The sequence below is a fragment of the Mirounga leonina genome, unplaced genomic scaffold (genome assembly GCF_011800145.1).
Source record: "Mirounga leonina isolate KUSES-001 unplaced genomic scaffold, KU_Mleo_1.0 Mir_488, whole genome shotgun sequence".
Taxonomy (NCBI): domain Eukaryota; kingdom Metazoa; phylum Chordata; class Mammalia; order Carnivora; family Phocidae; genus Mirounga; species Mirounga leonina.
The window spans coordinates 9,028,291-9,053,002 of NW_023270777.1; the positions used below are offsets into that span (position 1 = coordinate 9,028,291).

Here is a 24,712-nt window from a genome sequence, read left to right on the forward strand (position 1 = left end):
GATGGACATCTTGGCTCTTTCCACAGTTTGGCTATTGTGGACATTCAGGAAGCACTCTTCTTCCCCACCTTAGCCCAGCCTGGGGAAGCCCTTTCCACCCACTCAAGCAGCACCAGCAGGGACCAGTGGGAGCCCCAGCAGTGCCAGATAAACCAATCAGAACAAAACAGTACCACAAAGGCTCTGAAAATTAAATTCTCACTGAGATCACCGCCCACAAAAGTAGGCCAAGACCTATATGCTAAACCTAAACAGGGTGACAGCAGTCTAAAACAGAAGATTTAAATAGGACCCAGAGTCTTCTAACATAACAGGCAAAATATCCAGGAATCAATCCAAAATTACCCGTCATACTAAGAACCAGGAAAATTACAACCTGAAGGAGAAAAGGCAGTTGACAGTGCCAACACTGAGAAGAATCAGGTGTTTGAATCATCTGACAAGGATTTAAAGCAGCCATCATTTGAAAAAATATTTTAGTAAGAATTTACAAATTCTCTCAAAACAAATTAAAAAATGGAAAAATCTTAGCAAAGAAAAGAAGTTATAAAGAAACAAATAAACATTATAAAACTAAAAAATATAAATACTGAAATAAAAAACCCATTGGATAAGCTCAATAGTAAAAGAGTGGTGATGACAGATAATAGGATCAGTGAACTTGAGTACAGATCAATAGAATTTACTCAGTCTGAAAAACAGAGAAAAACAGACTGAAAAAAAAATTAACAGAACCTCAGGAACCTGTTGGGACAATGACAAAAGAGCAATCTTAACATCAGAGTCCCAAAAGGACAGGAAAAAGAGAGTGGAGCTTAAAGAGTAGTCAAAGAAATAATGGCAGACAAGTTCCAAAACTTGGTGAAAGACATAAATTTATAGATTTGAGAAGCTGAACAAATCCCAAATAAATCAACATAAAGAAATCCCTAATGAGACACAGCATAATTAAAATTCTACAAACTGAAGGCAAAGGAAAAATCTTGAAAGCAGTGGAGAAATATCACACTGCCTACAAGGACACACCAATTTGAATGACAGCAGTTTTCTCATTTGAAACCATGAAGGCCAGAAGAAAATGGCACATTTTCACGTGCCGTCAATTTGAAGGAAAAGAATTGCCAACCATGAATTGAATATCCAAAGAAATGAAGAGGTAATCCAGACATTCTCAGATGAATGGTAACTAAAAGAATTTGTCACTTAGTGGACCTGCCCTTAAAGAATGGCTAAGAGAAATTCTAACAACAAAAAAATGATATAGCAAGGACTCATAGAGCATCATATGAGAAAGAACAATGGAAAAAGCAGAAATATAGGCAAATACAATAGATTATACTTCTCCTCATGAGTTTTACAAATATATAGATCCCTCTTTTGTCCATTATGATGTTTTATCTTGAATCTAATTCTATTATAAACATTTTATCTGGGTATTCTTTTAGTTCATATTTGCCTGGTACATCCTTTGCCATCACTTTGTTTTCAATTTTTCTGTGTTGCTTAGTTTCCAAGGTAAAGAACATATTGCTGCATCTTGGGGTTTGTGTTAGTTTTTTGTTTTTTTTTTTTTAATTATTTATTTGAGAGAGAGAGAGCATGAGCAGGGGCGGGGTAGGGCAAAAAGAGAGGGAGAAGTAGGCTCTCCACTGAGCAGGAAGCCCAACGCAGGGCTCAATCCCAGGACCCTGGGATCATGACCTGAGCAAAAGGCAGACACTTAACTGACTGAGCCACCCAGGTGCCTCAGTTTTCTGTTTTGTTTTTAATTCAAAGAGATATTCTCTGCCTTCTGATGGCTGGGTTTGACTCATTTACATTTTTTGTAATAAATCATGTAACAGGTCTTATTCTGTGTTTTCCCTTGACCATACTTGTTGTTTCTTGTTTTCCTCTTGTCTGGGTTTCCATTAAATAATCAGTTCTTGGGGTGCCTGGGTGGCTTAGTCGGTTAAGCATCTGCCTTCGGCTCATGATACCAGGGTCCTGGGATCCTTGCTTAGTGGGGAGTCTGCTTCTCCCTGCCCTCTGCCCCTCCCCCTGCTTTTTCTCTCTCTCAAAAATAAAATCTTTTTTAAAATAAAATTTAAAAATTAATAATCAGTTCTTTTGTTCTGGTTTGAATGTTATACATCTACTTTTACCCTCATGGTACTTGTACCTAATTTATTAAAACTCACACCTATGTTTCTTCCCCCAAACCCATCAATTTATCAAGCTTGTGAATATGTATATCCTCCCTCTACTCAAGACAAGTAACTTAGTTACCTCATTTGTGCATTTCTACTTCCCAACCTCATCCTCAATGGTATTAAAATTTTAGTGGAATTGTTATGTACATGTAGTTGGTGTCATCTTGTTTCACCACTATCTCTGTTCCTTGAAGATGATAATAAATCCTTTACTAAATTATTTTTGCCCTTAGTTTCTTTATATCCTAAAGCATCTTCCTGAATTCTTTTCCTTCTTGCTGACGTACATCTTCCAAGAAAATTTCCAAGGTCTTGTATGCATAAGAGTATCCTTATTTTGACTCATTTACACGATACTTAATTAAAATATAAAATTCTAGATTCAAGGTTTATCTTTTACAATTTGAAAATATCATTACACTTTCTTCTGTAGTCAGTACTACTAGTGAACAATTAGATTTATTTATTCAATTATTACTTATTAAAGGGCCATAAAATGCCAGGCACTGTTTTTGGCACTGGGGATTTAGCATTAAACTCTGTTTTATGGTGATCTGTTTTGTCTCTGGGAGTTTTTAGAATTTCTTGCTATTTATTGTGTAAGAGGTTACGAAGAGTGACTGCCAGTTAACCTGTAAGCTAGACCCATGCAATGGGAGGCTCCTCACCCCCTCCCCTGCCCTTGGAAATGTATGTTCTGCTCAGCATTCCCACAGTAGGAGTCATTTTGGGGTTGCAGCCTTGAGAGAGTGATGTGTTATTGAGACCATGTGGACTGAATATGTGACTGAGCCCAGTTAAAGCCTATAGACACTTTAAAGATTCTGGTGGGTGGGTGCAGAGATCAACTTGTCTCTTGAACAGCTGCTCAAGAGAACCTGGTATGTAAATTCCCTTGCTTATTAAAATTGCTGCCTACCAACCTGGAGTAGTCTGCCTCTTTCTTCAGTCTCTCCTTGCCATATATGGGGGTCAGTTTCAAATTCCACCTAGGTTGCAAATCAGTATTTATATCATTAGATTTTATTATAATATGTGGTATCTTTTCATATTTTTCCTGTTTGACTTCCTAGGAGCACTTTCGATTTAAGTTCCTTAACTTTCATTTCTCCATAATCCTTGATTATTATTTCTTAAAGTATTTTATCTGTTTATTCTTTTTTCTTTCTAGGACTCTCATTATATAAATAACTAGTCAGTCTCCATGTTGCTTAACATTCCTTTCATATTTTTCAGCTTTTTATCCCTTTCTGATATCTTATGGAAGAGTAGAGCCCAGCTTTAAAATTCACTCTGGCTTTACATATTCTGCTATTCAATAAAATATTGAATATTTTCTTTCAACCATTTATTTTTAACACATGGTTTTGTTTTTATGATAAGTTCTTGTTAAATATTTCTTATCTCCTCCTTTATCTTTAAGGATAGCTTTTTTAAAATACATATATCTTATCCTAAATGGTCTACTAATTCTGCTTTATCTTCTATAAATTTTTCAGTTTATTTTCTTTTTATAGCAACAGAGTTCTTCTGGTATTTTTTTTTCCCCTGTAAACCCATATTCTCCAAGCCCAGGTTGTAAGCTGGTTAACACAGGAAGGGCCCAAGCTGTAGATCATATGTTTGTATGTAGAGAGGGCAAGGAGTACTTAGGGGGATTTGAGTTATTTTAAAAGCAGAGAACCTATGGCATTTACCACTCTCTTCCTACCAGATGATCTTATCCCTCAGAGAACCTCTCTATCTCTACCTCTTTTTTTTTTACAGTAATCGCCTGGCTCAGTGTGTGTGTGTGTGTGTGTGTGTGTCAGTGTAGGAGAAAGCTCAATAAAACCCAGCCCAGCTCTAGGGCTACCCTGTGCAATGGTGAAGGAGTGGGCAGACTTACCCAGGGCAATGTGGGAGTAGATGGAAAGGAGCACAACAAAATACCAAAAAGCACTCCCACTCCCTGCAGTCTCCTTGTAGCATCTGTCTTCCATTGCTGCTGCCATGACCTCCCTACCTACACCAACACACACACACACACACACACTGCTAGGACCAACTGTAGCCACCTATCTTCCAGAGGGATTCCAATCAATTTTTCAAAAGTTTCTCAATCCAATAACTTCCCTCCTTCCAAAGGATATTCGGGTTGGGTTTTGGGAAAAGAGCTAGCCACTTATGTTAGGATGCTGTATTAGTAAACTTTTCTTTGCATAGCAATATTACTATATACTTAGTGGCTCAAAACAGCATACATTTATTATCACCCAGTATCTGCGGGTGAGGTCTGAGCACAGCTTAAGTGGGTCCTCTGCAGCCAGCTATTAAGGTGTCAGCCAGGACTGGGTTCTCATGTGAGGACTCTACCAGCAATGACCCACTTCCAAGCACCAGGGGGTTGTTGACAGGGTTTAGGTTCTTGCTGGCTGTTGGTTGAAGTGCACCCATAGTTCCTTGTCATGTGAGTCCCCCCAACATCAACCCTTGCTTCATCAAAGCCAGGAAGGAGTCTCCAACCAAGAAGCATTAGACATGTCACCTTTGTTGTGTTCAATTGTTTAACAGTGAGTCACAGGCCCTATTCATACTCAAGAAGAGGGGATTACACAAGGGTGGGAGCCACATCAGATTATGGGAGCCAGAGAAGGGGTGCCTTCTCGTGGGGACTAAAAATCATCTTTCCCCAAAGTTTTTGAAAGCCATTTCAAAAGTTTTAAGCAGTAAAGTTACATTAGGTTCTTGCTCTAGAATGATCACCGGCCAGAAAGTGTGGAGAATGGACCACTGGGAAAGAAAACTGGAGTTAGGGAATCACTTAGGAGACTGAGTGTAATCCTAATGAAATGGGGGTAGCCAGAAATAAGGTAATGCCAGTGGGAACAGAGAGAGATGGACAAATGGGAGGGTTGTTTAAAAATATAATAAATAGGACCTGGAGATAGACAGTGAAAAGGAAGAGTTGAGGATATTCTGGTTCTGGCTATTGCAAGTGGGTTTGTGGACAGTGAAAACAATTCACTGAGAAGAGCAAGAGCAGTTTAGGTGTTTTAGAGTTTGGGTGGGTAGGTTACCGCAACAGCAGAATTAGAGACTAACCATGCTCCATTGAACAACCTCTTGCGCTAAATTTAATTTCTATGGCTGCAAAGAATGCGTTGCTCCAAGTTGTTGAAACTGGCTGAGTCTTTTCAACTCATCTATTTCACACTAGTTAATTTCCGGTATCACAAAGCAGTGACAATCTGCTGTTCCCAAAAATACACCTATCACATTGTTGGAAGGCAAAGGATGAGTCTGGGGAGGACAGAAATATGGGAAAAGCCATATACTGTAATACAGCTTACAGTTGAGTCATTAGGGTTGAGCTCCTCAGCAGCCCTAAGCACTGCGCTGCAGTCCCACGAGCAGACAAAGCTCGGGTACCGCCACTAACGCGGCTCCGTCTCCCTGGCGTTCGCGCTCTCTCTCGGGTGAAACCCACACCAGCGATGCGGTCCGATACTCTCGCGAGAAGGAAGGAGACCACGGCTCCTTCGATTCTCCCAGCCGCGCCACGTGTGCTCCCACCTGCAGAGAAACGGAGTCTGGCCACCCCCAAGGGCTTCTGGGATTCGTAGTTCCGGGGCTGGCTGAGGCCTGCCAGCCTTGCCCCGCTCCTTCTTACGCATGCGCGACTCCGAGCTGGCCCAAGAAGTTCGTAGCCTTTGTCAGGCCCGGGATGGGAGGTGAGTTGGACGTTCCCATGGCGCTCTTCTCGGCTCAGCCCTGATGGTGGCCCCGGGGGCATCAGTTCGTGCCGAGTCGGGGCTGGAGTGAGCGTTAGTGGAAGGGGCCTCGAAGGCGGACCATGAGCCCCATCCCTTCGCGCTCCGGCCCGAATCCCGCCCGCGGCTGCCGCCTCCCCGGGACGCGGGTGCGAGCGCTGTGCCGGCGGGTGCGCGAGGGGCGGGGCGCGGGGCCGTTGCGGGGCTTTGGGGAGAGCCCGGAGCGCGGCGGGATTTGTCTGCGCGCCTGGTACCTGGCTGGTCCCTCGCAGCCGCTCGGTGCCCTCAGGGACAGCTGCAGGCGGCAGGGACAGGCACCTGGCACCCAGCCTCAGGGATGCTGTCCCCGGGTTTCCAGGTTCCAGCCTCGGAGGACCGAGCCAGGCTCGAGAGTGAGGAAGAAGTCCGACCCGACCTGATCGAACGAAGCCTTCCAGTAGAGCCCCGGGAGGGAAGGCAGGAAGGAGGACGACGAGGCCACGGGGGCTTCTCACTATTCTGCCTGGAGAAGTCTGAACTGGGGCGCGGGGGGGGGGGATCGGAATATTCAGAACCGGGAGCAGGTGGTGATCATGGAGACCGACTTGGCCAACATGCCCGAGAAGAGAGGTAAGAGTTGCTGGAGTGTTGTTGAACTTGTGTTGTGGAAGGGCGAAATTCTTTCCTCCTGAAGGGAAATCAGTTGCCTCCCAGGAGGTGGCTCCTGGCGGAGAGGGCGTCCGTCTCCTTTGTCTGGGGGACCGATGGGCTCTCGGAGGGAGCACGAAGGGCTTGGTGTGGGATCCACCCCCCCCTCCTCTCCAGCTGGGCGCACAATGGACCCTTCAGAGCCACCCCCAGAATCCGAGCGGAAGGTTAGCATGTAAGGCGTGAGCATAGCCTCGATTACTTTTTCTCACACATTCTTCCTCCCAGATGCTTATGCCAACCAAGCCTCAATCATGGGTCTGAGAATTTAGCTTTTTGGTTGGCAAAAATATTTTCCACACCTTTTATGCCACTTTGCACGATTACCATGTGATTTCAATAAGCAAATCATTTTTTGTGTTATATAGCAGAAAACGGGCCTAGAAGTCGGTGACTGACTTCCAGTTTACTAGAGCAGTCTTTGTTGAAGTTTGGTCTGTAACCTACATCAGGATTACCTTCCTGAGCGCCTGTTAGATTTCTAGATTGCCGCAGACTCAACTAATGATAATTATTTGGAGGTGGGGTGCAGCAGTCTTCGTTTTAAATAAGTCTGCAGGGTGATTTTTGTAAACTATTGAACCTGTTTTTCTGATACGGACATTAAGCTCAGGGAGAAAACTGACTTAGTTTTATTTCTAGAACAGAGAGTGCCATCTTTCCAGAATGTGTTAGAATTGTAGCAACTGAGTGAATTTAAGTCCTGAGTAGCAACACTTCTGGACATTTCTTCATGATCCTGGGATCCTGGGTTGTTTGGGGCTCCCTTCCCTTACAGTGTTTGTAGGGAGCACCGTGAGTATGGTGGAGGGAATTTTAGACTTGTAAATCTGAGTCACAAGATAGATCTAGGCCCCATCATTACTGCTTTCTTGCCCTTAGCTCTGTCTTCCCAGGATTCTCCCTTTTCCCAAGAGCGGAGCACAGAAGAGGGAGAAGTGGCAGCTCTGCGCCTCACAGCCAGATCCCAGGTGAGTGTGAGTCTCTACTGGTTATTAAAAATACCCCCTTGGGCGCCTGGGTGGCTCAGTTGGTTAAGCGACTGCCTTCGGCTGAGGTCATGATCCTGGAGTCCCGGGATCGAGTCCCGCATCGGGCTCCCTGCTCAGCAGGGGGTCTGCTTCTCCCTCTGACCCTCCCCCCTCTCATGTGCTCTCTCTCTCTCGTTCTCTGTCTCAAATAAATAAATAAAATCTTTAAAAAAAAAAAAAGATTTAAAAATACCCCCTTATTTCTGGAAGTACAGATGCACTCCCTTGTTTTTGAGGTGGAGTTTCTTTGTCCACTAGAGCCCATATAATAGAGAGGTGGGTTCCAGTTCTAAGGGACTACTTGGGTACCTAATGGACTTGGTAGAAAATGTCTTCTACGTACCCACAGTACCTTCTCGGCCTAGTATTTATCGTCATTCAATGGGCATGTAGAAAGCATTGCCCTTCTTTAAACTTTTATGCTTATTTCTGTGCTTGGATAACATAGGAAACTATTTTAAAAATAAATTTGGGGGGCGCCTGGGTGGCTCAGTTGTTAAGCGTTTGCCTTCAGCTCAGGTCATGATCCCAGAGTCCTGGGATTGAGCCCCGCATCAGGCTCCCTGCTTGGCGGGAAGCCTGCTTCTCCCTCTCCCACTCCCCCTGCTTGTGTTCCCCATCTTGCTGTGTCTGTCAAATAAATAAATAAAATCTTTAAAAAATAAATAAATAAAAAATAAAAGTAACTGTGGCACGTATCTATTAAAATACGTTTGTCTAAGGGAAACAACATACATATGAGTATTAAATAGAAAATTAAGAAAGCACCTTAAATGCTGAAGTGAATTATGAAAACAAGTATTCAAATAGTTCAAGGAAGTGCTAGAAAGGGAAAGCCTGTGGAAGGTTTAATTTAAAGAGTTAGAACCCAGCCCTCCAAGATGATGAACGCTAAAGTATTTTAGAGGTGAAGTGTTATGTCTGCAGCTTACTTTCCAATCCTCCCCCCCACCAAGAGAATATATATCAAGAATTGTTGAATTTGAGTGGTGCTTGTACTATATGGGTGAATAGTGTGTTAGTCTCTCAATTTTTTGTATATTTGAACATTTTTATGAAAAGAAGTTGGGTAGGAGAAAAGAGCTCTCCATGATGTGTGTGGCATACCTCTGTTAGCCTTTCTTTTTGCTGCTATAATCCAGAGTGTAAAAAGTAGACATTGCATATTGGTACTGTTTGAAAAGTGACTTCTCAGGACCCTTTTTTTTTTTTTTAATTTTTTTTTATTTAAGCAATCTCCACACCCAACATGGGGCTCAAACTCACAACCCCAAGATCAAGAGTCATACGCTCTTCTGACCAAGCCAGCCAGGAGCCCCTCCTCAGGATCCTTATATACTTGCTTATTTCCATTGGTTTCTCAACTGCCTTACATGAGTATTGAAGACTGTATCAGTCAAGAGGTTTTAAGTTGCAGCTCATGAAAATTCAAACTGGCTTAAGCAAAAAGAGTTATTGAGTAACATAACTGAAAAATCCGGGTATGGCTAGAAATAGAACCCAAACAGTAATATTAGTACATAGTCTCTCCATTTCATTGAGCTTTTTTTTTTCCCCTCTCATTGGATTTTGCTTTCAAGCAGACTTTTTTTTCCCTAGTGCCTGTTCCTAACTAATATAGGCTTACATCTTCCTGTGTTGAAGACCAGAGGGAAAAAAGCATCTTCTCTCCTAGTCATTCCAGCTCAAGTCCTGGAATTAACTCTTGAATGGATATTAGGTACATTCTGGCACCACTATGGGCCACATATAATTGTAACTCTCTAATTAATTGGTGAGACCTAGGGAATATACCTGCACACACTCATACACACACACATCCCACCCATGAGTCGGGGTTGGAATTGGTACTGCCAAGCGTAGGGGCCAGAGGAGAATCAGGGTGTAGGTACCAGAGGGAGGGTGAATGCTTTATATATTTCAGCACCTTGATAATGAATTCAAGACTGTTACAGCTTCAGGGTGGATTAAATCTTTTATGGAAAAAAAAAAACAAAAAACACTCTTCCGCATTGCATTAGATTTTGTTTGATGTTAACAACTACCTTTCTTTTTTCTTTTTTAAGATTTTATTTATTTATTTGACAGAGAAAGACACAGTGAGAGAGGGAACACAAACGGGGAGTGGGAGAGGGAGAAGCAGACTCCCTGCCGAGCAGGGAGCCCGATGCGGGACTCGATCCAGGGACTCCAGGATCATGACCTGAGCCGAAGGCAGTCGCTTAACCAACTGAGCCACCCAGGCGCCCAACAACTACCTTTGTTACTAGAATTTGCCTGGGCTGTTTTGTTTTGTTTTTTTATCTTTAACTTACTAGATTTTTTAAAATATTAAAGTTTTAATTCTTGCTCACTGTAACCAGGTGAACAGCACAGACATATATAAATATAAAGGTAAAGATAGTATTACTTACCTCCCCAAATTCAGCCCTCCCCCTCTCCCTACTGAGGGTAACAGTTTGGTGTATATTTCTTTCCACTTCCTTCTTATCCCCAGCTTTGGGATTTTTGTTTGAGTGTCCTTTCTGTAAACAGGATGTGGTTTTTTTAAAAAACCCATTTTATAAGGTAAATGAACTAATTCATATTAATTACTTTTTTTAAAAAAGATTTTATTTATTTGACAGAGAGAGAGTACAAACAGGGGGAGCGGCAGAGGGAGGGAAAGAAGCAGGCTCCCCACTGAGTAAGGAGCCCGATATGGGGGCTCAATCCCAGGACCCTGGGATCATGACCTGAGCCGAAGGCAGACGCTTAACCCTTAACCTACTGAGTCACCCAGGTGCCCCCATATTAACTACTTTTATGTTTCAAATTTTTCTTGCCATGTGATTTTTATAATTCTGTTCATTATGCTTTCTTTATTCTTTTGTATTTCCTGCCTTTTGTGCAATCGTTTGCATTTTTGTTCTGTTTTTTTTCTTTTAATGGTTTGGAAATTAATTTCTATCGAGTGTCATTTTAGGTATAGATATGCAGATTATAGGATCAAGGTCATTTTTCCTCATAATATCTACTCAGTGGCTACTTAATGATTTTTATATTTTATTTTCCAAGGATGATTCTTGGTTTTGTTTTGTCTTGTTTTTATTCTTGTTATTTAAATCTCAGATTCTTTCCACTTTGGGAACTTTATTTTGAAATAATTTTAGACTTAAATAAATGATGTAAATAGTAAAAAGATTTTTCATATACTCTCCACTCAGATTCTCCGAAAGTTAACATTTACCTCACTTATTTTAATTTCTATATTTTGTGTTATATAAACTTGATCCTATGAAATTTACACAGGAACATTTATAAGTTATATCTGTACATTCAATTAATTTGTTCCTGTTAGTTTCCAGTTTAATGCTTTTTGCCTTGAATTCCGTGCGTGACTGGATTTGGTGCTCGCTGCCGTTCTTTTCATTGCATGACTTCTTCACATTTGCAGGTTCTGTATTTCAGTTCATCTTCTGATTGGCTAGATTGATTCTTTACATTTTTGTTGAGGACTCGCAAGGAGAATGACTCAGACATGCCTTTTTCCTCTGCCTGAATTCTGTTTACTTTGCCAAATTGCATTGTTGGTCCATTGGTTCATGTTTTAACTCTTTATTCCCCAGAAAAATGATAGTCTCAACCGAGAAACCATAGTCTTACTTCTTTGGGTTCTCATACCGACTCCAGCACAGTGTGCCTGGCATTTGATTGATACCCAGTGACTTTATACATAGAGTATTCCAAATCTGAATACATTAGAATGCTTGTCATTTATCGCAGTCATTTCCCGTCCTGTGTATAGCTTATGCATCTATCTAGGGCCAGCAGAAACTGGGGGGGTGAAATTGAGTCTGTCAAGTGAGAGATGGTGAACAAAAGTATGTTTATGTCTTAGGCATCAGTGACATTCAAGGACGTGGCCATGGATTTTACCCCAGAGGAGTGGGGGAAGCTGGATCCTGCACAAAGGGAGGTGATGCTGGAGAACTATAGGAACCTGGTCTCTCTTTGTAAGGATGGGTTCTCATCATGACTCTGGAATTCGCGTATGGGGACATCATTACATTATTGAAAGTGAAATAGCTTAACGAAGCCTTCACTTTTGCATTCAGAAATCATAAAGTATTGATCCCTTTGGGCCCAGAGAAAATCTGTTTCTGCCCTAGGTTCTTGGTGAAATGTCTGTGCTGGTTTTGTATCAAAATTCTTTGGATTCGAATGATAGAAACCTAATTCACACTGGCTTAAAGGGGATAACGAATCTTGATTCAGGGAATCATATGTATTGACAGAAATTTTCTTAATTTTTTTAAACACGTGGCTTGGCTTTGCCCCGTATTAGCTTTATTCTTAGGCTCTCCGCATATGGCAAAGATGGACTTTGGCAGCTCTGAGGTTACATGATTCTTCCAGTTAGAGAGAGTACTCTCCGGCCAGTGTGGATCTTGTGCTCACCTCTCCAGGGGGTGTGCATGTGCGCACATGCGTGTGCACACGTATGTGTTCATATGGGGGGTAGAAGAAACTGTGTTAACTCTTCCCAGTGATATTTATACATGAACATTATAAATTATATCTGGACCCTTAGTTTGTTGCCATTATTTTCCAGTTGAATGTTTTTGCCTTGAATTACTTTTGTGCTTATCTAATAAATTCCCTAAGAAAGTGGGTTCTGGTTACTGAAGAAGGAAGAAAGGGAAAAACCATTAGAAAGAAGACAAAAACTCTAGTCACCACGGTCACAACTTTTGGGTGCTGCCGCGGAGGTCCCACTTTCTCCATTTCTTCCTGAAGCTAAGGACTCACCTGCAGTGTCTCCCTGGAACTTACTCAATAGCGAAAGAGAAATTCTCTTCTCTCTCTCTTTTTTTTTAAAGTAAGCTCTATGCCCAATGTAAGGCTTGAACTCATGACCCTGAGATCAAGGGTCACGTGCTCTATGGACTGAACCAGCCAGGCGCCCTGAGAAGTTCTCTTCTTTTTGACAGGCAAAAACATTTGCCTTTTCCAATGCATATAAGCTCCTTACCAGACACAGACTTGCTGCAAATATTTTAAGCTTCATTCAGAGACCCATCCTCCCTCATTCCTGACCTGTCTTTGTAGATCAGAGAGTTGGGTCTATGCTATAGAATAGATCTTTGTGCCCATCACAAATAGTTAAGTCCTGTTATTAAGTCCTCTTGCTTTTTGCTCTTTCTTTTTTTAAACGAGCAGGGCTTCCAGTTTCCAAACCTGAGAACTACAATTTGGAGAATGGAAAAGAACCATTGATGCTTGAGAGAAAAGCCCCCAAAAGCAGCTATTCGGGTGAGTCAGACACATGGGAGTCTTCAGAAATAATAGTCCTGCAGGACAGTGTAAAGGGGGCGCTTTTCAGTGCTTAGGAAAGAATATTAGAAATGCCTATGTGCATTTATTTTTTTAATTGTCTTATTTTAAGTGATAGAGCATTTTAAATAATATAAAAGTTGGGGGGAAAAGTAACAGGTATTCACTGTCAAAATCAAACATATGCTAATAATTTGCTTGTTTTGCCATTGTTTCTTTCCTCTGTTTGCAATATAAAATAAAAATATAACTGTACAGTTCTGTGAATTTTCACAAATGGACACATTCATATAACTAGTGTCCAGATCAAGAAGCAACCTCACCAGCCTAGAAGTACTCTTGTCGCTTCATTCCTTCCAAGGGTAACCTTATCCTAACTTCTAACACCATAGATTAGTTTTGGCTGTTCTTAAACTATGTTCCAACATCTGGCTTTCTTCACTGAACCTTACTGTGAGATACAGCCATGTTATTGCATGTAGTTGTAGTTCATTCTTTTTGTTGTGCAGACTTTTATTATGTCAGTATACCAGTTTATCCATTCTCTTAAGATGGGCATCAGGGAGGTTTCCAGTTTGGGGCTATATGAATAGTGCTGCTGTGTATATTCTTTTATATGTCTTCTGGCGAACACAAACAGGCATACCTTGGAGATAGTGTGGGTTTGGTTCCAGACCACCAGAGTAAAGCAAGTATTGCAATAAAGGAATTCAAATTAATTTTTTAATTTCTCATTGCCTGTGAAAATTAGGTTTATACGATGCTATAGCCTATTAAGTGTGTAATCCCATTAAATTTTTTTAAAAATGTACATACCTTAATTAAAAGATTGTTAAAAACCGCTAACCGTCGGGGTGCCTGAGTGGTGTAGTCAGTTAAGCATCGGACTCTTGATTTCAGTTGAGGTCATGATCTCAGGGTCATGAGATCAAGCCCCGCGTCTGCGAGTGCAGAGTCTGCTTGAGATTCTCTCCTTCTCCCTGTGCCCCTCTCCTAACTTGTGCCCTCTAAAATAAATAAATAAAATCTTTTAAAAAACAAAGTTTCTTAAAAAGAAAGAAAAAATTTACAGATTTTTTTTTTTTTTTTAAGATTTTATTTATTTATTTGACACACAGAGACAGCTAGAGAGGGAACACAAGCAGAGGGAGTGGAGAGGGAGAAGCAGGCCTCCCGCGGAGCAGGGTGCCCGATGTGGGGCTCGATCCCAGGATCCTGGGATCATGACCTGAGCTGAAGGCAGACGCTTAATGACTGAGCCACCCAGGCGCCCCAAAATTTACAGATTTAGTTAAAGACCTTTTACTTGCTTTCTCCCTAGAAGTAACTAGTTGGGGCACATCATTCTAATGTGCATGGGTACATATACATACACGCATGTCAAAAAACAAGTACGTATATATAGTATTATGTTATACTTTTTATTTTGTGATCCAGTTTTTTTTTTTAAACTTCACCTTGTATTTTGATAGTAATCCATGTTAAAACAGATGAATTGCGTTTATTTTAACTGCTGTGGAGTAAGTCCATTGTGTGAATAAATTAAATGGCTTGTTTTACCTTTGCCGTTAATAAGAGTCGCAACGATCATTGTTTTGTTGGCTCTTTGTATTCATCTTGAGAGTTGGTTTAGGTACATAATCAGAATAACTCTGGGGGTGCCTGGGTGGCTCAGTTGGTTAAGCGTCGGACCCTTGGTTTCGGCTCAAGTCGTGATCTCAGGGTCGTGGGATTGAGCCCTAAATCGGGCTCCATGCTTAACGCAGAGTCTGCTGAAGTTTCTCTTTCTCCCTCTGCCCCCTCCCCATGCTCTTGCTCTCTCTCTCTCTCTCTCTCTCTCAAATAAATAAATCTTTAAAAAAGAGAGAGAGAGACACTCTGAATGTGAGGAAGTTTTAGAAATACCTTAACCAATTTGTCACACTTATATTTTCCTTTGTGCACATGTACAAGAATGGGATATGACATACACTTATGTCTAGATAACTCTAAAAGATCTCAGTAAGTCTAAAATTAAAAAAAAAAATGTACCTAATAAAAAGCATCATATCGGGCGCCTGGGTGGCTCAGTTGGTTAGGCGACTGCCTTCGGCTCAGGTCATGATCCTGGAGTCCCAGGATCGAGTCCCACATCGGGCTCCCTGCTCGGCGGGGAGTCTGCTTCTCCCTCTGACCCTCTTCCCTCTCATGCTCTCTGTCTCTCATTCTCTCTCTCGCAAATAAATAAAATCTTAAAAAAAAAAAAAAAAGAATAACTCTGGATCTTAAAGTATCATCTCATGTTTAGCTTTATTAGGACCTGCCAAGGTCCTTCCACCATCCTGGTAAACAGTTGATGCTGTCAGATTTAGTAATTTGCAGCAGGCTGTTGGGTATGAAATGAAATTTCATGTTTTTTAATTTACATTTCTCTGGTTATGAATGGGTTTTGAGTACTTCATATGCTTGTTAGTTATTCAGGCTTCCTCTTTTGTAAATTACCTGTTCATATCCTTTGTCTTGTTTTTTGAAATTGGGCCATTCACATCTTTCTCTTGATTTGTTGGAGTTCTTTATACATTTTAAATAGTACTATATGACAGGGGTGCCTGGTGGCTCAGTCGTTAAGCGTCTGCCTTTGGCTCAGGTCATGATCTCGGGGTCCTGGGATCGAGCCCCGCATCGGGCTCCCTGCTCAGCGGGAAGCCTGCTTCTCCCTCTCCCACTGCCCCTGCTTGTGTTCCCTCTCTCGCTGTGTCTCTCTCTGTCAAATAAATAAAATCTTTAAAAAAAAAAAAAAATAGTACTATATGACAGAGGTACCATTACAAACTGGTGAGAAAAAAAAATGGTTGTTTTTATCTGTGGCTTACTCTCTTTTAAGGTGTCTTAAGCATACAGAATTTAAAAACTTTAGAGGCTCCTGGGTGGCTCACTCAGTTAAGTGGCTGCCTTTGGCTCAGGTCATAATCCCGGGGTCCTGGGATTGAGCCCCGCATCAGGCTCCCTGCTCATTGGGAAGCCTGCTTCTCCCTCTCCCTCTGCCTGCCACTTCCCCTGCTTGTGCTCTCTCTCTCAAATAAATAAATAAAATCTTAAAAAAAAAAAATTTTTAAATTTTAATGTTATCAGATTTCTCTCTCTTTTTTAATGGTTTACCTTTTTTTTCTGAATTGTCTTCCTTATTCCAGTGTCAGGAAGACAATCTGTACTTTATTCTAAAATGTTCAAGTTTTGGGGCGCCTGGGTGGCTCAGATGATTGGGCGTCTGCCTTCGGCTCGGGTTGTGCTCTCCAGGTCCTGGGATCAAGCCCTGTGTTGGGCTCCCGGCTCAGTGGGGAGCCTGCTTCTCCCCCTCTCTCTGCCTCTCCCCTTGCTTGTACTCTCTCTGTCTCTCTCTCAAATGAATAAATAAAATCTTTAAAAAAATAAAATAAAAATAAAATGTTCAAGTTTTGTCTTACAGGTAGGTCCTCTTGGGGCTTTTTTGCTTATTGTGTGAATAAGGAACTACTTTTATCTCTTTTCCATGCTTAAAGCTGATAGTCCAGCATCGTTTATTGAAAAATCTACATTTTGTCACAGATTTGTAACACCAATTCTGGAAAACTCTTGTCCTGTGTATACTTCAGTCTGTTTCTAGGCTCTCTGGTTTATTTGTCTATCTGTGCTGCACTAACATGTTGTTTGAATTATTATACTTTATAGTATGTATGTCTCTAAAAGGAAATCTTGCTTTAATATTCTGCTTTTTAAAATCTTCTTGTTCTTTGGAATACGGAGTTTTAAAATCTTCCCCTGTGATTATCGATTATGTCTGTTTCCCCTTGTAGGCCTGTCAGTTTTTGTGACTTGCCTATTCACCACCCTTCTGCCTTTTTATGTGGGAGATACTGCCGTTTTCTGAATGATCTAGAAGAACTCTTCATACATGAGGCATATATTCCTTGTCAGACATTTTTTCTAGTTTTTACTCTTCGGTTTTGCTGTGCTTTTTTTTTTTTTTTTTTTTTTTAAGATTTTATTTATTTATTTGACAGAGAGAGACACAGCGAGAGAGGGAACACAAGCAGGGGGAGTGGGAGAGGGAGAAGCAGGCTTCCCACGGACAAGGAGCCCGATGAGGGGCTCGATCCCAGGACCCTGGGATCACGACCTGAGCCGAAGGCAGACGCTTAACGACTGAGCCTCCCAGGTGCCCCTTGCTGTGCTTTTTAATGTACAAATTTAATGCATTACAATCTTCTCAGTTTTCTGATTTTTGATTAGTGCTTCAAAAGTTCTCCCTCCAAGATCAAAGAAATATTTGCTTCTGTTCTCTTATATTTGTCCTTTAATTTTTCTTTTAAATCCTTAATCCATTTGGAATCGCCTCTTCTCTGGTCGTGTCTCCCTAGCTTTCTTTTCTGAACAGTTGAATGTTTGAATTGCTCAAGGCTTGGTTTTACTCTCTCATCCCTCTGTATACTTGGAATCATAAACTTGAGTGTCTACATGGGACAGCAGGTAACCTATCAGAGTGAAGCAAGCAGGTAAGCAGGGTGGCACTGATAAACTGGAAGAACACACACCTCAACCGAAAGGAGTGGCCATTCTTCCAATAGCTCTAGCTCAAAAGCTGGCAAGTTTTTTTATGCAAAGGGCTAGATAGTGAATAATTTATCTTGTGAGACATACGGCCTCTGCTGCAACTCCTCAGTCTGCCATGGTAGTATGGAAAGCGGTCTTAGTTCATAAATGAATGGGTATGGTTGTGTTGCAGTAAAACTTTATTTAGAAAAATAGCAGCAAGCTATAATTGCCAGTCTTTGCTCCAGTTGGTTATTGTCATGCAGTATGCTTCTAGTTTTTTCCAAGAGAAACCCAAAATTTGAATTTCTGTGTGAAATCTCCCCATTGTTAAATGTTGTCACCAATCTCAAAAATTTCTATAAATAGTGTGGGCCAAACAAAACATGTCTGAGGGTCAGATTTGTCCCACTGGTCACCTGTTTGCAGCCTCTGTTTTCTCCCACAACCAAATTATCAGCTCTATCTAGATGAATCCCAAATTTGTATTTCCAGCCTACATATCTCCTCTGGTCTCCTGTTCTAAACATTTGTGTAACTATTTGATGTCTCCATGTGCTTATGTTAAAGATGCCTCCATAGAGCATGTTTAAAACTGATTGCTTGGGGGCATCTGGGTGGCTCTTGGTTAAGCCTACGACTCTTGATTTCTGCTCAGGTCATGATCTCACAGTTGTGAGATCCAGCCCAGCGTGGATTCTTCCTCTCCCTCTCCGCCTCCTGCCACTCATGTGTGCTCTCTCTTAAAAAATAAATAAATAACTGAGTGCCTGATATAGGCCCAAATTCTCGATCCTCCCAGTAGGGTCCTTTTCCAGTTATTGTCTTAATGACACTCTGTCTTACCAAATTGCAGAAGCCAGAAATCTATAAACAGTTTTTACACTTTCCTCTCTTTCTTAATCCAGTTCAACTTTGCATTTATCCAGTCATACTGTAAATATTTTTTTCATTGTTAGCATCCCTCCATCTCTCTCTTGTTTGCCTGGACCACTGTGATAATCTCGATTCTACCTTTGTCCGCATAGATTTACACCAGTCTTTTATATCACAGTGAGAGTGATGGTTTCAAGATACAAATCTGGTGGTGCCATCCTTTTGCTTAAAACATTCCAGTGTCTTCCCATTGCTCTTAGGATAACAACCAAAACCCTTGAGGCCTACACAGTCTTATAAAATCTGGCTTTTACTCATTATTCCAACCTAATCTCACACCTACTCTCCCTGTTTTTGTACTCTAGCATAGCGGTTCTTAAGTACTTTGGCATCACACGTTTCAAATTACTGAGGATCCTAAAGAGCTTTTTTTAATGTGCTTATATTTTATGTTTCGGTTATATTTACCAACGCTTACTGTATTAGAAATGAAAATTTAAAAAAATTTAAACTATTAAGTCATTTAAAAACAACAAAACCCATTTCATGTTAACACAAATAATACAATTTTTATAAAAACACCTATTTGCTGCAAAAAAAATTCATTGACGAGAATGCATTGTTTTACATTTTTGCAAATCTGTATTCTCACTCCTGCTTCTGAATGCAGTTTGCTGTGATGTGTTGTTTTGGTTGACTTGTATGAAGGAAATCCAGCCTCACACCAATATATAGTTGGAAAAGGGAGAGATATTTCATAGCTTTTTCAGATAAGTGTGGCTACTGTGATACTACAGCAAAACTGGGCAAGTGTTACATTCCTTTTTTTTTTTTTAAGATTTATTTGAGAGAGCGTGCACGTGCGTGCCTGTGAGCAGGGGGAGGGGCAGAGGGAGAGAATCCTCAAGCAGACTCCCCACTGAGTGTGGAGCCCAACGTGGGGCTCAATCCCAGGACCCTGAGATCATGACCTGAGCCAAAATCAAGAGTTGGACACTTAACCAGTTGAGCCACCCAGGTGCCCCTGGGCAAGTGTTACTTTCTTAAAGATCAGATATAATGTGGCATCTGGAACCAGATCCATGAATTTTTTGTACTCTTTTGTTAAAATCTACTGATCTTCTGGAAAATACTGGTGCACTGAGTTATGCAGATCTCCTAAGTATTGACACATTAGATTATGTAGTGTTTTTTAAATCACAACTTTTAATATCACCACTGACCTTATCAGAAAATTCTTTAAGGATTAAGAAGCTACCAAGCTCTCCAGAGCAGATACAAGTTTTCCAAAATTCTTACTTCTGCCCAAAAGCTGCAATTTTATTGAATACTGTTGTTTTCCTTGAAGTGACAAGCTCACTTTGTTCATTTCTGAGAAAATGTCAAATACTCAACTTGGATAACATATTTTGTCTGTCAGTCATTCTTCCAAGTAAAAATTGTGGTCCATGAAGAAAGTGGCTAGTTCAGCTCACAGGTCAAATGATCCCACAAGTGGTTTTCTTCAAGACACCAGCATACTTTGATATGAACAGAATTGCTTTATGAATATTTTCTATTTCATCAATTCCGAATTTTAAGAGGACATACACTCAAGGCTTGAAATTTAATGAAATCAATAGTGTTTACTGTTTCCTGAGACATTTTTAAGTGAAACTGGCACCTTTTTTTCTTAACTGAGCATACATGGCAGGGAAGAATACAGCTGCTAGTAAGTTTGTTGTCATTGCCCCGATTTGTGCTAAGTCGTAAGCAGTTTTACCATGATTACTTTTGCAACGGTGCCAATGACAAGACATTGAAAGAGGCAAAGAACATCTAAACATCATATTGAAGATAATTTTGAACTTCTGGCTTCCCGGGGGTTTATGGACCATACTTTAGGATTTCTACCTACATCCCTATACCAGCCTTATTACGTCAGACTATTAGCACTTACACTGTGTCAGAAATTTTAGTGGTTTACACTCCTTTAATGCTTTTTAAGGTAGGTACTGTCATTATTTCTCATGAAGTAGGTACTGTTACTGCCCATCTTACGCATAAAGAAACTGAAAGAGATTAAATAATTTGCCCTAGGTCACACAGCTTGTAAGTAGCAGAGCTGGGATTATCTTCATGCATTCAGATTCCAGAGTCCATGCTCTCAACCACTGCTTCCCTTGTATGTTCCTCTCACCTTGGTGCTTTGGTTCATATCATTCCCTCTCCCTGGAATGCTCACCTCTGTGCTTTTGTGCCAATTATCTGCAACACTCACCTGAACTCCAACCCCACTTTCATTTCAGCTCAGTGATTTACTTCCTCAGAGTAAGTCTCCCCTCATTTCCCTAGATTTCCCCTCTTACATTTTTTCATAGGGTCATTTGCCGTTTATTCCTCCATACTTTGCCTTAATTATGACAGGTGCATTTTTATATGCATTTGTGAATGTTAGACTGAATTCTCTCTCCCCTCGTGTGCGTGTGTCTTTCCCTAGTGCCTAGCACAGAGCCGAGCGTATGGTAGATATTCAGTGGATAACTATTGAATAAATGGATAGAAGAGTAGCTTGGTGAAGTAATAGAATTCATTTGGCTGTATAGAAGGAGGGACAGATCTAACTTAATTTTCTTCTAAATGTGTAATCCGTTGTCGTAGCACCATTTGTTGGAAAACAAATTATCTTTTGTTGACTGACTGAAATATCACCTTTGTATTGTTTTTAATTGTATATGCTCAACTATTTCTGAAGTTGCTCTTCTGTTTCATTGATCTATCTATTCCTTTGACCCACCACACTCTTTAAATTATTTTAGCTTTATAAAGTAGTTTTATATTAGATATAAAAATTCTAATATATTAGATATATTTAGAGAGGTCTAGCTTCCATCCCTGCTCTCTCTCCTCTATTCTGATACTTTCCCTATAGGCAACCATTTTTATTACTATTTCATTTGTCTGTCCTTGGTTTTTGAAAATATAACCAAATATGTACATATATTTGTATCTCCCCCCCCCATTTTTTCTACATAAAGAGTAGCAAACCATACACACTTTCAGCTTGCTCATTTTTTAAAAAAGTATTTTATGTATCCTGGCGATAACTTCATATCTATATATGGAGATCTTTCTGATGTTTTTTTTTTGTTGTTGTTGTTTTGTTTTTTTTTAAAGATTTTATTTATTTATTTGACAGAGAGAGACACAGCGAGAGAGGGAACACAAGCAGGGGGAGTGGGAGAGGGAGAAGCAGACTCCCTGCCGAGCAGGGAGCCCGATGTGGGACTCGATCCCAGGACCCTGGGATCATGACCTGAGCTGAAGGCAGACGCTTAACGACTGAGCCACTCAGGCGCCCCTCTTTCTGATGTTTTAAAAAGTTGCATTTTATGTCTACATCATAGTGTATTTAATCAGCTCTCTAAAATCGATATTGAGATGTTACCAGTCTTTTGCTATCTCAGTGTTAACAATGAGTAGCCTTGTGTACATATAATATCATATATTTGCCATTATATCTTTGGGAGATCATAGGAGATTTTTAATCAGAGATGTATTATAAAAACATTGTTAGGGAAAATTAAACTGGAAATGGAATGCATATTTGGACATGAGTAGGACTGGATGGCTGGAAACCTAGAAGTCATAATGTCCTATACACTAAAGTGATAACTATATTTATTACAGCAGTAGGTATTCAATAAGAATTTGTTTCTTCCCTCTTCTGATCTAGTGTGCTCTTTTCCTGCTCATCCAGTGATATATTGCTTCATCTGCATCTCTCCTTCTCCTGTATTTCTGGTCATCTTTTCCCCCCTTTTGACTATCCTGGATAAGGTCTACTCATTTTCTCCACATATACTGTGCATTTCTTTCCTTCCATTTGCTTCTCTTCGCAAGTCATCTTAAAAAGTCAGACCCACTTACTCCTCGGAAGCATGCCTTTCATCTTTAATAGCTGTTACAGAACTGTCTTCTGTTGAGCACTGAAAACAAAGGAAATTTCCATTTCCAATTTCTTTCAGATCTGGAGACTAAACCTGAGGGCAAAGATTCAACTTCAGTGCAAGATATTTCCAAAGAAGAATCATGCCAGGCTGCAATAATAGACAGACTGACAAGGAATAGTGTCTGTGACTCCAACTTGGAAACAACTCTTGAATGTGAAAATTGGTTAGAGAATCAGCAAGGAAATCAGGAGAGACACTTGAGAGAAATGTTCACTCATGTGAATTCACTCCCTGAAGAAAGAGCTCATGAGCATGATGTATATTGGAAAAACTTGAGTCAGAAATCTGTTCTTCTCACTCAAGACAGAGCTCCCAAAGGATCCTATGCCTTCCATACACTTGAAAAAAGGTTGAAACAGAAATCAAACTTAATGAAAAAGCAAAGAACCTGTAAAGAAAAAAAACCTCATAAATGCAACGACTGTGGTGAACTCTTCACGTACCATTCAGTGCTTATTCGACACCAGAGAGTGCATACTGGAGAGAAGCCCTATAGCTGCAGTGAATGTGGGAAATCTTTTAGCCACAGAGCTAATTTAACTAAACATCAGAGAACTCATACTAGAATTCTCTTTGAATGCAGTGAATGCAAGAAAGCCTTCACAGAAAGCTCATCCCTTGCGATACATCAGCGAATTCACATTGGAGAGAGACCGTATGAATGCAATGAATGTGGAAAAGGTTTTAATCGAAGTACACATCTTGTGCAGCATCAGTTGATTCATACTGGAGTGAAGCCTTATGAATGTAATGAATGTGATAAAGCTTTCATTCATTCATCAGCTCTCATTAAACATCAACGAACTCATACTGGAGAGAAACCCTATAAATGTCAGGAATGCGGGAAAGCCTTCAGCCATTGCTCATCCCTTACTAAACATCAGAGAGTTCATACTGGAGAAAAGCCATATGAATGTAGCGAATGTGGAAAAACCTTTAGTCAGAGCACACATCTTGTTCAGCATCAGAGAATTCATACTGGAGAGAAACCCTACGAGTGTAACGAATGTGGGAAAACCTTCAGCCGGAGCTCAAATTTTGCTAAACATCAAAGAATTCATATCGGAAAGAAACCATACAAATGTAATGAATGTGGGAAAGCCTTCATTCATTCATCAGCTCTTATTCAACATCAGAGAACTCATACTGGGGAGAAGCCCTACAGATGTGATGAATGTGGGAAAAGCTTTAAGTGCAGTTCATCCCTCATCAGACATCAAAGAATTCATACTGAAGAGCAACTATGAAAAACTACTGAATGTGAAGAAATGTAAGTTGGCTTTATCACTGTGTTAAATTACCTGAGTGTTTAGGTGGAACACCTGTAAAATGCTGCTCGAGGACCAATTCTTTATGCGTCTGCTTTTACTTGCATAACACGTAGTTTTGAGCCATAGACAGAAAGTTCCTTATATCCATTGATTTGATCATTACGAAAGCTTCTGGCCAGGGATCTCAAATTTTGATCCCCATCCCCCACTACCACTACCAAATAACCCTTTCATGGAAATTCAAGAAATCCTTGGGAGTGGATAGCAATCTGATCCTTGTGAAATCTGGTTTCTCCCTCTTTTTGTCACATGAAAGCCTTGTTATAGCATCTCACTCGGTAAGGAAATTCTTATTTGTAAACGTAGGTAGAGGACTCCTATCTCTATCATCAGGAAGACACAGAGTTGTTCCTCTTTGGATCCAAAGGAGAGCTCCAGATGCACAGCTACTGTCATTTCTCCAGGAAGGGTTAATTCTTTTACATTAGCTGTAAAATGTGAAGGTTAAGAGTTGAAATATGCTTTGGATTCCCTCCCTCCCCCAAAGGCTACTGTCTAATTTGATGAACATAAATAGACTGTATTGCAGGTTCTAAGTTGTGTTCACTTGGATTCTGCTGGTCATAAGTTTAGATCATTGTTATCCCTCTGCTGTGTAGATTTTCATTTTCTACTTCCTTGGAATTTCCCTGAAGTTAAGAATGGGTCAAAATCTTAACTGCAGTTTTCAATCAAATGCCTCTTTTCTTATCCTTGGCATTGAATTGAGTCCTTGGTTTTTCTATAATCAGGTATTAGGAATATTTCATTTCCAACTCATTCAGTTACAGTTATTCTGCTTTCTGTAAACTATGCTTTGTCACTTTGAGAAAAGCCCCTAGGATGTTGAGGGTCTGAAAAGTTGATGAGTTCAATGTGTTATTATATTTAGGGTCCTAGTCAAGAAGGAGAACTGAAGCAACTCTGAGACCCAAGGACACACTTTCCTGTCAAATATGGAAAATAGTTCACAGGACAGTAACTCACTGGAGGATAACAGCTTCCCTC

General features: G+C 40.6%; 1 protein-coding gene across 1 annotated transcript in view; it reads left to right on the forward strand.

Annotated features, from left to right (window-relative positions):
* Window positions 1–6,444: 6,444 nt before the first annotated feature.
* Window positions 6,445–24,712, forward strand: part of ZNF286A (zinc finger protein 286A) — a 49,301-nt gene continuing 31,033 nt past the window's right edge. The window contains 5 exon segments of the mRNA XM_034989652.1: window positions 6,445–6,553; window positions 7,514–7,602; window positions 11,543–11,657; window positions 12,865–12,957; window positions 22,410–23,654. Of these exon segments, the coding sequence (XP_034845543.1) occupies window positions 6,517–6,553; window positions 7,514–7,602; window positions 11,543–11,657; window positions 12,865–12,957; window positions 22,410–23,654 (1,579 nt within the window). The 5' untranslated portion in view covers window positions 6,445–6,516.